At 40.4% G+C, this 16,344-nt stretch overlaps 1 protein-coding gene across 1 annotated transcript; it reads right to left on the bottom strand.

Annotated features, from left to right (window-relative positions):
- Positions 1-3,351: 3,351 nt before the first annotated feature.
- Positions 3,352-14,801, bottom strand: LOC126513420 (complement C5-like; the record flags this gene model as incomplete). The annotated part of the gene is made up of 9 exons (XM_050161783.1): positions 3,352-3,493; positions 3,909-4,106; positions 4,436-4,498; positions 4,821-4,883; positions 5,144-5,226; positions 7,675-7,766; positions 8,074-8,144; positions 12,050-12,212; positions 14,534-14,801. Coding segments are annotated over 9 exons (1,075 nt in total), but the record flags the coding sequence as incomplete, so codon positions are not given.
- Between the last annotated feature and the right edge of the window lie 1,543 nt (positions 14,802-16,344).

Here is a 16,344-nt window from a genome sequence, read left to right as displayed (position 1 = left end):
TCCATGTGGGGAGGCAAATGATTGGGTGCGTGGTGGCTTGAAGCCAATCTGAGGCGTGTAGACAGAAAATACAAAGAATTGCAGCAAGAAAAGCCACTGCGTGATAATTTATATTGAACTGCTGGCTCCACACACAGGGCACAGGCCGTGGCTCAGGGAGGGCTTGTGCCAAGCCAAGCTGGCTGCAGCAGGAAGGGGGGTTCTAAAACGAAACATTTGGGCACCAGATAAAGGCATAAGTCATAAACAATCCCACACTGGTTCGGAATTATGATTAATAGAATAGTTATTTATTTAAAGGGGAAAACTTACAGATCACTGTCCCAGACAACAGCCCTCTGCACAATCAGGAAAGAAGCCTAGTCACCAGAAGTGGAGCTGGAAGCAAGAGAGCGAGCGGAGGGTAGTTGCTGCTTTTTTAAACAGAGAGAGACCATGCCCCAATGGGCTGGTAACTCAGTGGCTATTGGCTGAAGGAGCAGAAGGAGCTCCCGCAACATTCCACTATTAGTGTGTGTGGTTTAATGTATGATTAAAGCTTTAGAAATGTTTCTTTCACATATGAGGGTGCCCTTGTATTTGGGACATAGATGTTCAGTATTGAGATTTCCTCTTGATGGATTTTTCCTGTGGCTAATATGAAATGTCCTTCTTTGTCTCTTTTGACTGATTTTAGCTTGAAGTCTATTTTGTCACGTATTAGGATAGCTACACCTGCTTGTTTCTTAGGTCCATTTGAGTGATATGTTTTTTCCCAACGCTTTACTCTGAGACGATGTCTGTCTTTGAGGTTGAAATGCGTTTCTTGTAGGAAGAAGAAGAATGGATTCTGTTTACAATGGATTCTGTTTTCATATCCAATCTGTTAGCCTGTGCCTTTTTATAGGTGAGTTGAGTCTATTTACATTAAGAGATATTAATGACCAGAGACTGATATCTCCTGTTAATTTAGTTTTCCTTGTTGATGATGTTAATTTGTGCATTTTTTCCTTTTGAATTTGCTGTTATGAGATCATCAGTTTTCTGTGTTTTTGTTGGTGTAGCCATCTTCCTTGGGTTGGAGTTTTCCTTCTAGTATTTTGTGTAGGGCTGGGTCTGTGGTTAGGTATTGGTGAAATCTAGTTTTGTCATGGAATATCTTGTTTTTGTCCATCAATGGTGATTGACAGTTTTGCTAGGTATAGTAGTCTTGGCTGGCATCCTTGCTCTCTTAATGTCTGCATGATACTTGACCATGACCTTCTGGCTTTCATTGTCTCCAATGAGTAAATTAAGAGCATGGGGACCTAAGGGGGAGGGCTGAAAATGGGATGGGAGAGGCAGGGAGGGGAGCAGAAAAATGTAGAGCTCAATAAAATTTTAAAAAATAAAAAAAAGAAATTGAAACACCAAATAAACATAAGCCTCACCTACAGAAGCCAGTAATAATAATATTCATTTTATGCTAAATTCTTATAGCATCTGAAGCCTGGACCATTGCCTGTTTTCCCAAAACCACCTCAGAGTTCCTGAAGCCTAGTGGGTGATAGGAAGTTATTACTGTGAATCTAAAGCTTGTCTCAAATATTTTGAGGAACTGGTTGATCCTTAGGTGTTATTCACTGTCAGATGGTAAGATACACCTCTGTGTTCAGAGTGGTATAGGTTAGATACACCACCATGTTCAGAGTTGTATAGGTTAGAGAAACCATTTTGTTCATATTGGTATAGGTTAGATACACCATTGTGTTCATAATGGTATAGGTTAAATACACCATTGTGTTCATAATGGTATAGTTTAGATATACCGTTGCATTCATAATGGCATAGGTTAGAAACACCATTGTTTTCATAATGGTAATGTTAGATACCATTGTGTTCATAATGGTATAAAGTTAGATATACTGCAACTTCTCTAGGTTCCATTCTCAGTTTCCTCACCTATGTCACTGAGATAATACTTTATGAGATCAGTTATTGAAAAGTAAATAATAAAATGCTATATGGAAAATATGTAATGTTCCCCATATTCCAAACACTTATATGGACACTTTACTATTGCTTTAAATATTTATTTTATTTTAATCATGTGTATGTTATGATCTGAGTGTGGTTATGTGCACACAAATGTAGGTGCTCTCAGCTGCTAGAAGAGGGCTCAATCTGGTCATAGGCAGTTGTGTGCCAGAGGATCAGGTTTTTGTGTGAGACTTTGACTCCTAGTAACACCAGATTCTTTTTATTATTTATTTATTTATTTAAATATATCTGCCTCCTCCCCGCCACCGCCTCCCATTTCCCTTCCCCTCCCCCAATCAACTCCCCCTCCCTCATCAGCCCAAAGAGCAGACAGGGTTCCCTACCCTGTGGGAAGTCCAAGGACCTCCCACCTCCTTCCAGGTCTAGTAAGGTGAGCATCCAAACTGCCTAGGCTCCCACAAAGCCAGTATGTGCAGTAGGAGTAACACCAGATTCTGTACCACAATGTAGGCAGAGCCTGTGTGTTTGTTTCTGGACTGACCAAATGCAAAATAATCACATAGAAACTGTATTAATTATAATTTTGTTTGGCTCATAGCTTAAGTATATTTCTAGCTAGCTTTTTCATCTTAAATTAACACATTTCTATTATTTTGTATTTTACCACGAGGCTCGTGGTTTACTGGCAATGTTCCAGCGCATCTGTCTCCTGTGGCAGGTACATGGTATCTCTTTAACTCCTCCTACTGTCTCCATTTATCTTTTGTAGCCTGGCTATATTCTATTAAGCCATTGGCCGAAAACAGCTTCTTTATTAACCAATAGCAAAAAAAAAAAAACCCCATATTTATAGCATACAAAGGGGAATCCCACATCCCTACATAGTCTCACCAGCATGGCCCCCTGAATGTGAGCTGAACAGGACAACAACAATAGACATGTCAGAGTGAGGGTAAAGACCATGAGGCCTCCATCCTACTGAAGGAACTATGGGTAACTAAGGAATCCTGGCCTCAGGAGAGTCTTCCCCAGGGAAGAGCACTGGTCATCCTATGACAATTGGTCATTCCTAAAAGTTATATGTAAATATATAGACTGAGAAGTGTATATTTAGGAATATATGTATATACATATATATGCATAAATATACCTGTGAATGTAATAAAATTAATGAAAAAAGGGGCATAAATTTGAAAGAGAGAAAGGATGAATTTATGGAGAAAGCAAAGGAAAAGCAGAAAATATGATCATATCATAATCTCCCAAATAAAGAAATAATTGAAAAGGAAAAATACTAAAAGTAAAATAAGAAGGATTCTTTCTGGTTGTTTTCTTTTATCTTTATTCAATTTATTTATTTATTTATTTATTTATTTATTTATTTATTTATTTTTAATTTGGAGATAGTTGATTTGGAGATAGTCCTCAAGTTGACTCTGTAGACCAGGCTGGCCTGGAACTCATGGAGATCTGCTTATCTTCACCTCCTGATTGCTGTGATTAAAGGGCTGTACCTTTGGACTCCACTGGATTCCTTAAAGAAAATAAATGAATGAGAGTCCTTAAAATTTTGGAAACATCAAAAATGTGCTTTAATCCTGAAAAATTTACTAATGCTAAGACTGAAATAAAATTTCAATCTTTGGTGACTCTAATGTTCCAGAATCGTTGCATTTTAATGACTGGAGATTCTCAGTCCCCTTCGAGACTGCATAGTGAGCTGGCCTTAGGTGCCACTGAGTCTTGGCTCTGAACTATGTTTCCTGAGTGTGCTATCCTGTTTCCAGTTCCCAAAATACACAACAGGGCTTCCTTCTGGGCACTGCAAGTTATCTGGCTTTCAACTCTAATCGTTAGTAGGACATGAAAACTGCTTTTCTTTGAGAAGTTCATTTACACAGTTACCCAGACTTCGGAAGGTTCCAATAGAAAATACAATAAATACCTACCATCATGGCCAAGGATGAATTCTTTAAAGGTGTCATTAGCTCTGATCTCGGTTGCCATGGTGCAGCATTGAGTGAAGGCTTGGACACAGTTTGGGCCTATTTTTACACGGTCTGCTCTCTGCTCACAAGTTTCATAGGGACTAGGTCTGGCTCCGTCATAACAACACTTCTTTACTACTGGATGTTTGTATGTAGAAGCTGAAACGATGTCAATACGCGTGTTCTTACCACCAACAGTCGTAGGGATCTCAAGCGTTATTTTCTCTACCATCAAAGGACTCCCTCACCAGATGCTCGGAGAAAACATTTTATATAGTTTTAGGGGAGAAAATAATAAATAACTGCTTTGTTCGTGGTAAGGATCTGGACAATGAAATCCTGAGTTTGTGTGACGGATCATTAGAGGGGTGAACTGAACCTCCACGAGCATCTTTTCCCCGCCTGCTGCATTGCAATTAGGGAAACCCCGTGTCTTCTGCTCTGGTCTTGAATGCAGTAACCGCAGTGCTATACAACTTGTGGACTACCTTGTTCTGTTATTTTCTGTTCCAGGTAATCTGTTGACTGGAGACTCTCTCCTTGGGCTTCATCTATGAGCAGGAGAATGGAGTTAGGGAAGAGTGGTCAGTGTCTTACTGTTGTTATATTACTCAAAAATAGGTCTTGTCCCTGCAATATCATAATACTCTCGTCAACTTTATCATTTGTTGACTTAACTATTTGACTCGTGGCTAATTGTTTATTTTTCCTAAAATCATGAGCCTAGAAAGATCCTCCATAAGCCAGGCTTCCCTGGTGACTATACCACTTCTCTTATTAAGAACACAAATCCACAAGGGCTGGCTGGCTTCCTCGGGAATAACAGGTGACTTGACCTCAGACTCCCAAAGAGCCACCAAAACATTAGAGTACCTTGAATTTTCAGTTCATGCTGCAGATCACTTATTGGCATGAGATTTATATTGTAGGCTTTATCTGTGTGAGAGAAGAGGGTATGGAAGGCATAAAATCCTTCTAAAACAGCCCCATGACGGTATTCTCTTCCACATCATCGCGTCCCTCTAACAACCTCTAACAAGCACTGACTCACTGGCTGGATACCCAACCAGGACTTCACACAATCGTGGCTCAGGACCTCATCCCCACTTGGGAGCAGTTTTCATCAGCTACATTACTGAAAAGAATTACTGGGACAAAACTAACGTTCTATAAATGAGTCTTAGATTGAAGATTACCGTGTTCTTTGACGTCAAAGTGTGTCGTTCCGTTGGTAGAAGCATCTTCTCTATATTTAGCCTGAATCGTCCATCTACCATATCTGTGGAAGCCAGATGTTTGAAATCATGGAGGGCAACAAGGAGTTTTAATTTATCAAGGGGAACTCTAGTAATTTGTGTTTGAAGAGGTAAGAATATGTGTCACACACACACACTCAGACACACACACACATTCAGACACCCTAAGTAAAAGTTTGGAGGAACGATATTTCAAAAATAAATAGATATAACTGAACATTTCAAAAATAAAATAAATTGTTCAACAATTAGTTTTATAGATAATATTCTTTTCCTACATATTTTGCTTAAATATCACAATTTTCTTTGGACAACTGATGACAATTTCAGAATTTAATTAATCCAGAATTTTATGTTAAATTAACAACATAGTATAAAAATTGATAATAATGTGTCTGGAAATATGTCATGCCAGTGATGTAAATCACACATCTATAAGCAAAATTACATTTGGAAACAAAGCATGGCTTGTTTTAAAGAATAAAACAACCTGTCCAACAAGCTTCATCCAAAAAATTTAGTAAGGTTGGGCAGTGGTAGCTCATGCCTTTAATTCAAGGACTTGGGAGGTGGATCTCTGAGTTAAAGTTGAGGTGTTATATAGACAGTTACAGAAGCCAGCCAGGCCTACACAGAGAAACCCTTTCTTTAAAGATCAAAGGCCAATAACCAAAACCAAACAAGCAAAGAAAAAGTCAGTGAGTACTACACTGAGATTTAAAAAAGATCAAGACAGAAGAATCACAGACTTTATAGCAAACAATCCATACCAGTTCAGATTCTCACACGTTTTCCGAGCAGGTTTGATTTATACAAGTTACATGCATTACTGGAGAGAGAAAAAACTGTATCTACCATGCATATAAGGGATGCGATCAATGGAGGAGATAGCATGGTTGTCATGACTATTGTCATTGCTCAACAGGTATTTACCTGAGGACCAAGGATGCTGAATTGCTGAGTTAAAAGGAACACTATGGACAAGGGCCTTGATCTTAAGGAGCCTGGGGTCTAACATGGGGAGGGGGTGATAAAGAAACAATGAATAAGACATGGAGAAGAAAGAAAATACACAGGACAAGGAGGTGGAGAGTGAAGTGGACACTACGTCGTATCCAGGGATGGCATTTGTACAAAGTGTCATTTTCCCATGTCCCAGAGAAGAGAACTATGAAGGAGAATGTGTTCTGTGCATAGAGGACAACAGACGCCAAGCTGCTAAGATGGGAGAGTGGAGTCTGATGGATTCCAGTGATCTGCTGTGGTCAGCTGGCACGAGGTGACATCTGGGAAATCAGAATCATAACATAGCAGACTCGATTCTGCACTAGGGAACTATGTGCATTTTAAAAAATTGTATAATTTTAAATCATCCAGATTATTTCAGTCTCCCAACTTCAGTCTACGATTTTCAGGAAATATTTTCAAAACAAGCTAAATACAATTTCCCTTAGAGAGGACGCAGGACAAGTGACTCTACAGAGTTTCTACTGGAAAAGTCTGCAGTAGCTATGTATAATGTAGTACAGTATAGTATAGAACCATACAGTATAGTATAAAATAGTATAGTACCATAGTATAGTACGGTATAGCATAGTATTGTGTAGTATATAATAGTATAGTACAGTACAGTATAGTATGGTATAGTACAGTACAGGATAGCTGCCCTTGTCATAGACATTGTGCTCTATGTTCCTTGAGAGCAGGGATTATGAGCACTTGACTTCTATTTGGTAGCTTGCTCTCTTATTGTGAGTTCCACACACAAGCAGTGCTCATTAAACATGTATTTTATAAACCTCTGTATGAGCATGGTCTTAAATCCTTGTATATGAACCCAAATAAACAAATTTTCCTACAAACACAGCACACACACACAAGTTTTGACTAAATCTCTGCACCTGCTAGGCATAGGTGCTCTTTGAATAGACCATAACCTAATGCACTCTTCCCAGAGATGGACACTCTGTTAGGGTGAAAAGGCAAAAAAGTCAACTGAAGATTGTTTTCTCTCTAAATTGATTGCTCTCTCTATAAAAAGAATGGGAAAATTTTGGGAACTCTCTCTCTCTCTCTCTCTCTCTCTCTCTCTCTCTTTCTCTCTCTCTGTGTGTATGTGTGTGTGTGTGTGTGTGTGTGTGTGTGTATATCTGTGTATTTATTTACTGTTTTGCTATCTGCTGAGGCTGGCTGGTAATACCTACATCTAAGGGATTCTCTTTGGAAGGTGTGCTGAAAGTCTGAGACTCTTGGTCTGCTGGGCAGTGCTCTGGTATCTGGGATTCATTTCTGTTTTGCTGAGAAGTGGGCCTAACTTCTACCATCCTTTGGAAGGCTTCACATAGCCACATGTGTGCTCTCCTTGGTCAGAGCAGGTGCTCACTTAACCTTTCCTCTGCCCCACAACCAAAAGTTCAATGTGTTTTTTCTTTCTTTCAGAAAACAACTTATCAACAAACATTTTTACATACTTGGGGTTAGAAGGAATCTGGAAGTCAGGAAAAGACAAAGCTCCAGTAAGATTGTTTCCTTGGACCTTGTCAACTTCTGATCCTTCAGGGTCCTTTAGAGAAATAAAAATCGTGCCTGCCTTAGGTCATTTTTCGTTGTTACAAAGTAATACCCATGACCAGGTAATTTTGGAAGACTAGAGATTTATCTTGGCCACAGTACTGGAGGCCAGGGTTGTAAGGAGATGACGCTGTGCAGGGAGGAGCTGCCCTGCTTCAACTCTGGATGGAGAAGCAGAACTGCAAGCAAGCACTCAGGAAGAGTTTGTTCATGTGACAAGAATGCTCTTTGCATGGGAACAGCCCTGCTTGGTGCATCCATCTGTAAGGGAGGCATCACGGGACTAAGCACATACTTACTATGAAAGTTAAGACAGTTTCCCTTGTAACTGGCTCCAAGGCATCTCCCAGCGAAAGGACTCCAACCTTTACTGCAAAAGAAGTGATATCGTCAAAAACCTTGTTGAGCAAGGACTTTTCTAATTTATAAAACAAACATCATCAGGGTGAAAATGATTTAAAATACAGTGAGTGACATTGTCAAAGATTAATAATATATTTTTAAACATCTTCAATGAGATAAATCTTGTTAAAAACCAAATATAGCCCCTATAGAAACTCATATTTAAAGGAAAGATGTTGGTAAACATATATATTGCTAAAGATTCTTTCATTTTAACATAAGTCCTTGAGATTTACTTATAGTCAACAGGAAAGTTAACTTCTGAAAATATTTATGTTCAACTTGCTGGAAACATGTGAATAGTATAAAATTAGTTATTTCTGTACTTAGTCCTCCATTTATTGGGTATTTCATAACAACAAAAGAGTGAGCTCCGCTGTAGGTTGTATGAAACCATACAATACTGCCTTACATTAGGGCTGGAGGGTCGAAGGGCAAACGGGTGGTTGATTCAGATAGCATAAACTCTCCTGCTTATAAAAACTAACAAGGCTCCAAATTAGCTCTTCCCGTGATATGCTGTGATCATGTGATTATGTTATCTGTTGCCCCAGGTCCTGTGATTATTCTCTCCTCATTAAAAGAATAGAGGCGACATTGCAGAACTGCTGGTCCTTGCACATCCTAGGAAAGCACTCTGTCCAGAAACAAGTCTCTTTGTTTCCCTGCTAAGTAGCCCAGGCTAGCCTGTGATTCCCAACCTCCTCTCATCAGCCTCCCTGGTTCTGGGCTCATGGACACACACCAAAAAGCCCTGTGAGACCCTCCACTCTCTAAACGCTGTGTGTCTCACAGCTGATTTGTGCTTAATTTTCTCCTTCTTTTCGTTCACTTTGGAAGTAGGTACACAGAGCCAGGTGGCAGCAAATACATTCAATTCCAGCTCTTGGGAGGCAGAGGCATGATGATCTCTATGAGTTCAAGGTCAGCCTGGTCTACCACCAGGTGAGTTCAAGGACTGACAGGGTTGTTACACAGTCAAACCCTATTTTTCCCAACAACAAAAAATGTGGTTCGCAGAAAAAAATTAGTGGAACATTTCATGTTTTTCCCTCTCTGTTTTTGTAGTTTTTATCCTTTATAAATTTGAATCTGATCCCTTAAAACATCTTTCTTATCTTTGTTTTTTGTGCTCAAAATCTTTTAGCTTAAAATCTTAATTTTTTTTTGGAATTACATACATTAATAGTATAATTGCATGCCTGTTATTTTTATATTTTCACGCACAAATACACATGTTGATTTAGTGTTGTTCCTATGTGCGTGTGCTTAGGGTGGACTGCTCAGGATTGGATCAGCTGTGGGGGCTCCTCCCTGGGAAAAACCCAGCCTCCCTCTCTGAGCAGCAACTGACTGTCTATAGCTGTTCTTGCTTGTAGGAGGCATTTAAAATCTCCCCATGGGGGTTGTGTGTTGTCTACATAGATTCACAACTGCTCCAAATACAGAAGTGGGTGACCATGGGTGCCCAATACCAAACGGTACAACTAAATCATATCCCCAGACCTGAGATCAAGGAGAGCTATGGAACAGGTGCAGCAGACCCAAAGATCTGGAGGAGCAGGGTGCCTACCAGAGCTCAGAGATGTGGTTGCTAAGCTGCACTGTCTGCTTCTGGGCTGAACATACTGGTAGAGCGATTGACTCTGCTGGGGCATGGTGACACATTTTCATTCTTTGAGGGTTTTCAACTCAAATCGTAGCCAAGTCTTGGTCCCCACAGTAAAACAGAAATAGTGCCCTAAGCCCTACACCATTTCGACTCTTGGCCTGTACTGTATAACTCCACGGAGATGTCCCAGGAAATTCTATTTCACCAGGTAACAAGGTAAAGCCAGTATGATGAGCAGGTCGCCCACATCCTGTGCTCTCCTCCTTCAGTGCTGTCACCACCTCATGTTGTCCCTCCCGTCTATGACAAACCTGCCTGCGCTGTCCAGGTGTCAAGAAGGAGCTGTTAGCAGCCTGTGGAAAAGTCTACGATCACAGGTTCTAAAGTTCAAAACTGTGGTCTTGTCTGGCTGTTTCCTCTTTTTGTTCTGAGTTATCTTAACCTCTAAACATCATTAATAAATCAGGAAGATTTGTGTCACCTCCCAATGACACTCATAGGCACTAATAGAGTCACCATATGACTCAGCAAAAAGGAGTAACAAATGTTTTTATCATTATGATTTCACTGACTATTATTTTCATACTTTCTAACCTAGTTTTTAGTTAATTTAGAATATTAATCTTAATGTAGCAGAGGCAAGATCAATAAAATCTGTGTATTGAAGCCATGATGTAATTGCAATGCCTGCTTTGTGCTGGACAATGATGTAATGGTGGTGACCAAGTCTGATATGCATGCTGTCTGATGCTATAGGAGAGGAGAAACACAGTTGTGTAGGTTTCCAGTAGCACTGAGGTACAGGTGCTGCATAAGTCATGCCCTTGGATTTTGAGACAGCAAAAGAAAGGACTGGGGATGTTCCTAAGTGCTGGAGCACTTGCCTGGGATGTAGGCAAGGAGGAGAGAGAGGAAATGTGCTAGGGGTGGCAGGCCGAGCAGTAGTTGCAGGTTCCTGAAGGGATCCGTGTATGCAGATGCTACCAGCAGGAGCTACTGAGTCAAAGAAAACGATAAAAAATGTACCATGCAGAAGTAACACTGCATCCACCTCCATATGCATGAGAAGTAGCGGGAAAAGCAACTAACTTGAGTCCACAGCTGAGGGGACATGGCAGAGAAGGGACCTATGATAGAGGGTGGGACACAGGCTGTGCAGAACTGAAGGACTCTGGAAAATATTCTAAGGTCCTTTATCCTAGAAAGCCTTGGAGACTAAGCCGTTATTCAAAGATGCTTACACTAATAATCCTTCAGGTGTCTTCATATTAAATACATCAGTAGGATTAGGAATATTCTTATAGGCAGAGACTACTATCTCATATAAGAAGTCGTCTTGTTGGAGTTAGGTGAACCATTCTGACAATGACTCTCTGTCTGAGCTGGTGACAACATCCTGACCCTGTCTAGGTCTTTCCTTTCCAATAGTGCCCATGTTACATGTGTTGATTATCATACAGCCCCATTCACCTCACTATGGACATCATCAGCATCCACCAAAATTAGAAGGTCTCTACTGTGCACAAAGTAAACACCAAAACAAAACATGACAGTACCTCTGCCTCTGTCCATCTGTCCCCCAAAGTACCACTAATAAAAAACATTCCTGGTCCTTCCTGCAATGTACATCTTCCCTAAATTCATCTCTAATTATCCAGATATGGCAAGTGACAGGGGAAAGGCAGAAGGTTTTGCAAGCAATGTTGACTTTTCCTATGTCTTATTTTCAGTTCATGGGGGGAAATGTAGACTTTCCTCAGTCACAGTGTCTTTCCTGATGTTCCCCTCAACAGGAAAACTATAAATATGAAACCAGGCATAACAGACTCTTCTCAGGTGACTCGCTGTGGAAATCAGCACTTGGGCACCTCTATGATGTACGTTAGTCTCTGCCAAGGTCTAATCCTTTACACGGAGGTTCTTTTTCCAACCTTGGAACTACCTACTGAATCCAAGTTTGTTTTACAAAGAAGATCTTATGAAAAATTATTTCCCAGTGCCAAAATTGTATTTGCAATCATGTCTTCTCTATTTTTGATGAATAAATTCTCTGACAGGAAAGATAAAGTAATCATTGGTTATGTTATTAATGTACTAATTCCATTATTAATTACAAGTGAAAATGCTATGTGAGAATATAAAGTCATGAGGATCTGAGTTTCTCTTGAGTTAAGTAGAAACTGGTCTACACTCCATTTCAGATGTTCAAAGTTGCACATCTTTATGTCATTCTCCCGTGGAAGAAGCATCAGATACTCTACCGTGCTGCTGCGGAGTGTACACAGGCTTGTCAGTGTGGACGAAGAGAGAGCCATTGTCATAGAGGATTGGCCTTTTTTCTGATTTTGAAAAATGCTTTGACACGACTTCCAAATACACATATGAAAATGAGCTTTGTCCTTCAGACAACTGTTTGTCCTGAATCTGAAAAACAACAAACAAACATCACGGTGTGAAAGTGTGATTGTGAAGTCCTAAAGCGTGCTGATATTGTTGAGGAAAAAACACTGCAAACTCATAAGACCAAATCGAGCTTTTTGGTGGTTTTTGTTTGTTTGTTTGTTTGTTTTGGCTTGGTATTTGTTTTTTTGAGACAGGGTTTCTCCGTAGCTTTGGAAATGTCCTGGAACTAATCCCTGTAGGCCAGGCTGACCTTGACCTCACAGAAACTCACCTGCTTCTGCCTCCCAGGTGCTGGGTTTAAAGGCGTGTGTCACCACCATCTGGGTGCAAAATTGAGCTTGTGCATTGCATAATTTTAAAGAGATGCTGGAGACTGGGATCAGTAGTTAAGAGCACTGGTGGTTATTCCAGAAGACAAAGTTCAGTCCAGCACCCACGTGGGTAGCTCAAATCACCTGACTCCAGTTCCAGGAATCCTACTTCCTCTTCTCTCCTCTGTTATTGCATGCATGGTGCCCAAATACACGTGTAGGAAAATACCCATTAACAGGAAATTGTAAAAAATAATAATGAGCCTGTAGTGGTGCATGTCTTTAATCCAAGCATTTAGGCGTCAGAGGAGCGCAGATCTCTGCGAGTTCAAGTTAAGAATGGTTTACGTAACTTCTTCCTGAGCAGCCAAAGCTATTAGAATATTGTTACAGGCAGAGATTACTATCTTGTATGTCAAATTGTCTTGCTGGAGTCAGATCAACAGTTCTGGCAAACCACTCTAGGTTGTTTCTTTCCAAGCCTTGTCTGAATAACAACAAATAAATAAATAATAATAATAACAAAATACTAATAACACAGTATAACACTACACAAACTGAGGCAGGAAGATCTTGTTTTCAAGTCTCTCCAGGACTACATGGTAAGAATCTGTCTTGTAAACATAACCAAACAACAAAACTAACTAAAACCAGTGTAGGAAAAATAATAATAAATTGTAAAATCCCTTCATAGTCTGACATCATAATAAAATGTTAGCATTTTGAGACAAATTATTTCTAGAATAAAGAACTTTTAAAACTAAGTACTAAAATTAAAACAATCAAAACTCCAAGCAAGCTAGGCAATAAATTGGCTAATGAAACTGTCACTCAGTTCATAAGCAGAGAAGCACAGAGTGGACATGTGGAAATCTGTTGACATCCTTACCATCTGGAGAGCACCAATGACACTGGGATTCCATAGCAAGAGGAACAGCTATCATTGAGAACGGTAACAAACCAAGAATGCCGGGGAAGATGTAGCGGCAGGGAACCCTTATGCATTGCTAGATGGAGTGAAAATTGGTGCAGGCAACGAAAACCAGTGTGGGAGTTCCTAAAAATAGAGCTACCTCTGGCCCAGCTGCAGCACTTGGGAATCTCTGAGGAGGGATAAAAGCCAACGTGGTGAGAGAGGCTTGCACTATTCATCACCTTCATCATTGCACTGTTCACGACTCCCAAGCTATGGAGACCGTCTGCTTGTCCATCAACAGCTAAGTGGAAACAGCAAATGCAATATACACAACAAGTTTTATTCAGCCACAGAGGACAAAACTGTCAGGAAATGGATGCAATGGGAGGTCTCCATAGAAAGTGAAAGAAGCCAGAATCAGAAGGCAAACACTGCGTGTTTTCTGTCACTGTGCACAGATGACACAAATATTGTGTACATACACACACGTGACATAAGAGGAGGACGAGAAAAGGGAGAGTGGACGAGGAGGGGTAAGGGGGTCAGTACAGTCAAAGAACAAATCACACTTGCAGGAGTTTGTTTTTATGAAATCCATCAGTGCCCACAATGAACATGCACAAAATAAAGAAGTTTCTAACCAGACTGAACATAAATCTCTCAATGAACGACAGTTATTTAAGCAGTTTGTCCTTTCTACACCTTGTGTGTTTCCAGAGGGAGTTGCTAGCTGCAGCAGTCAGCAGTCCCCCAGCATGGGAACTCTGTGTACAACTAGGGAATACTAAGCTTTAGCAAATATTCAACAGCCCGTGTGCACATTAAATTAGCAACTCACTTTTCTAATTTCACCTCAGGATATTTCCTGTTCATCTCCAAGTGTTTTCACAGAGGATTGTTAAAATAAAAATATAAGGATGTGGGCATGGCACTCTTGGCTCAAAATCAAATGTAATTTTCTGCACAGAATTTGGGGTTTCACTCATCACTCCCCCTGTTACCATCTCACAACCACACAGCTATGGAGCAACAGTAACGACTACAGTTTTACCAAGGCTCAAGCTTTGCACAAATTTTACCAAAAAAAATGTTATAAAGAAAGAATAAGTACATACTGTTAATAGTGTGGAGTTTTGGAATTTATTTTCTGGAGATAAATTAACACAGCCTGAAGAGTAGGTCACTTTTCTATCAGGATAACTTCTTATAGAGATTGTCACATCAAATGCTTCGGTGTAGCCACGGGCTTGAATTACAACATTTTCAGATGCTCCGACATGGAAGACTTTGGGTGCTGAAATGATGAAGCTGTTTAAACTGCAAAAGAAAAGTTTCGTTTGTTTTGCAGGTTTTCTTATACTTTTGGTATTTTTTTCTTTCACTGAAGATTAATTTTAAAAACATAGGTTAGGCAGTGGTAGCGCATGTCTTTAATCCCAGCACTCAGGAGGCAGAGGAAGGTGTTTCTCTGAGTTTGAGGTCAGCCTGATCTACAAAGTTAGTTCCAAAACAGCCACAACTGTACCTGTTTTAAAAAATCAAACTAAAATTTTATTTTGGAAGTCAAAATTTCTTATGATGAAAAACTTAACTTTTCAGCATGAAACAGGTTGTAATTAAACCCCAGTAACAGCAAACATGTTTGTGTCCATTTAGAAAGGCAGTAATCGAGATATAAAGGCACCAAGAACAATGGCCTGAGTTTGATCCTGGAAAGCCACATAGTAGAGGGTGAGAACTGACTCTTAGAAGGCTAGACCAGCCAGGTCAACAGAGTGAGTTCCAGGACAGGCTCCAAAGCTCCACAACCTGCCCTTTGAGCTCCCCACATCTGCGGTGTAATGGGCATGCCTACACCCCAAATACACAAATAAATACATATTTTTAAATAGTGGCTGAGGCGCTTCCCTTCAGATGAACTTTGGTCCATATTGGGACATCAGCAATGCAGTCTGCCATGAGAGGAAATTTCATCTTGTGTATGGTCTCTGCACTCTCAGACTGCTGAGCTTGCACAGGGAGGTATCACTAGAGTTGTTTCTCTTTTCTCTGCAGACATGTGCACGGCATCCCCGCTTTTCCTCCAGGCTCTATATGCACATCACTGTTGACAGAGAACCTTATCAGTCCATAGTCAGAAACAGGGGCCTTCATTCTCTGTGCTCTCCTGCTGCTTTCTCAACATTCCAGAAACTGCCTTCATATTTATTCGTCTGTCATTCGCTCATTTGTTCCTTCATTGGCTTGTTTGCTCCTTCATTGGCTTATTAGTTTTCATAGGCTCACTCATTCATTTTCTGCTTTTCAAATATAATTCAAGCTCTAGAAACATCTTCTCCTGCCCTCAGAATCCATTACAAAGTAGGTGTCATGACGGATGACTTGACTGTCCTCTTTCTTGAAACAAAAATGCCTCAGGGCTTAGCAAATACATCTGGCCAGCTTTGCCTATGCTGGTTTCAGGGAGGGTTAACTAAGGTACACCAACCACATGAATGTGGATAAGGACAACGTCCCTGAGATCACCACGTGCAATGGGGTTCGGGGTTTCAGGGGAGTTGAGCTTGAGAGCAAGCATTCTTTCTCTACTCCTGAATGACCCCATAGGAGCTCTCCTGGCTGTCACACCTTTCCTGAGGTGGTTTGCTAAAACCTCTGACATCTGAGCACAATTCATTCCTCTTTTAGTGGCCTTGTCCAGTATTTTGTCACAGTGGCAGAAATCTAACTAAGATGAGGATCAAAAAATGTCCTGAATCAATCAAAGTGATAAGCTATTGTGTTGTCCATGGCATACTTCCTCATGGTCTCGGAGAGAGGAAAGATTTCATAGCATGGCCAATGGGGTAGAGCAGGAGAAATCTGAAGACCCCTAGACAAGAATGATGAGGGTCCATGTTTTGGGGTTTAATCTAGATGTCCCTGA

This window comes from Alexandromys fortis, unplaced genomic scaffold, assembly GCF_014885135.2.
Source record: "Alexandromys fortis isolate MF-2015 unplaced genomic scaffold, M_Fortis_MF-2015_v1.1 scaffold_74, whole genome shotgun sequence".
Classification (NCBI taxonomy): Eukaryota; Metazoa; Chordata; class Mammalia; order Rodentia; family Cricetidae; genus Alexandromys; species Alexandromys fortis.
Note: the sequence above shows the minus strand (reverse complement) of the source record. Positions and strands in the feature narration are given on the sequence as shown.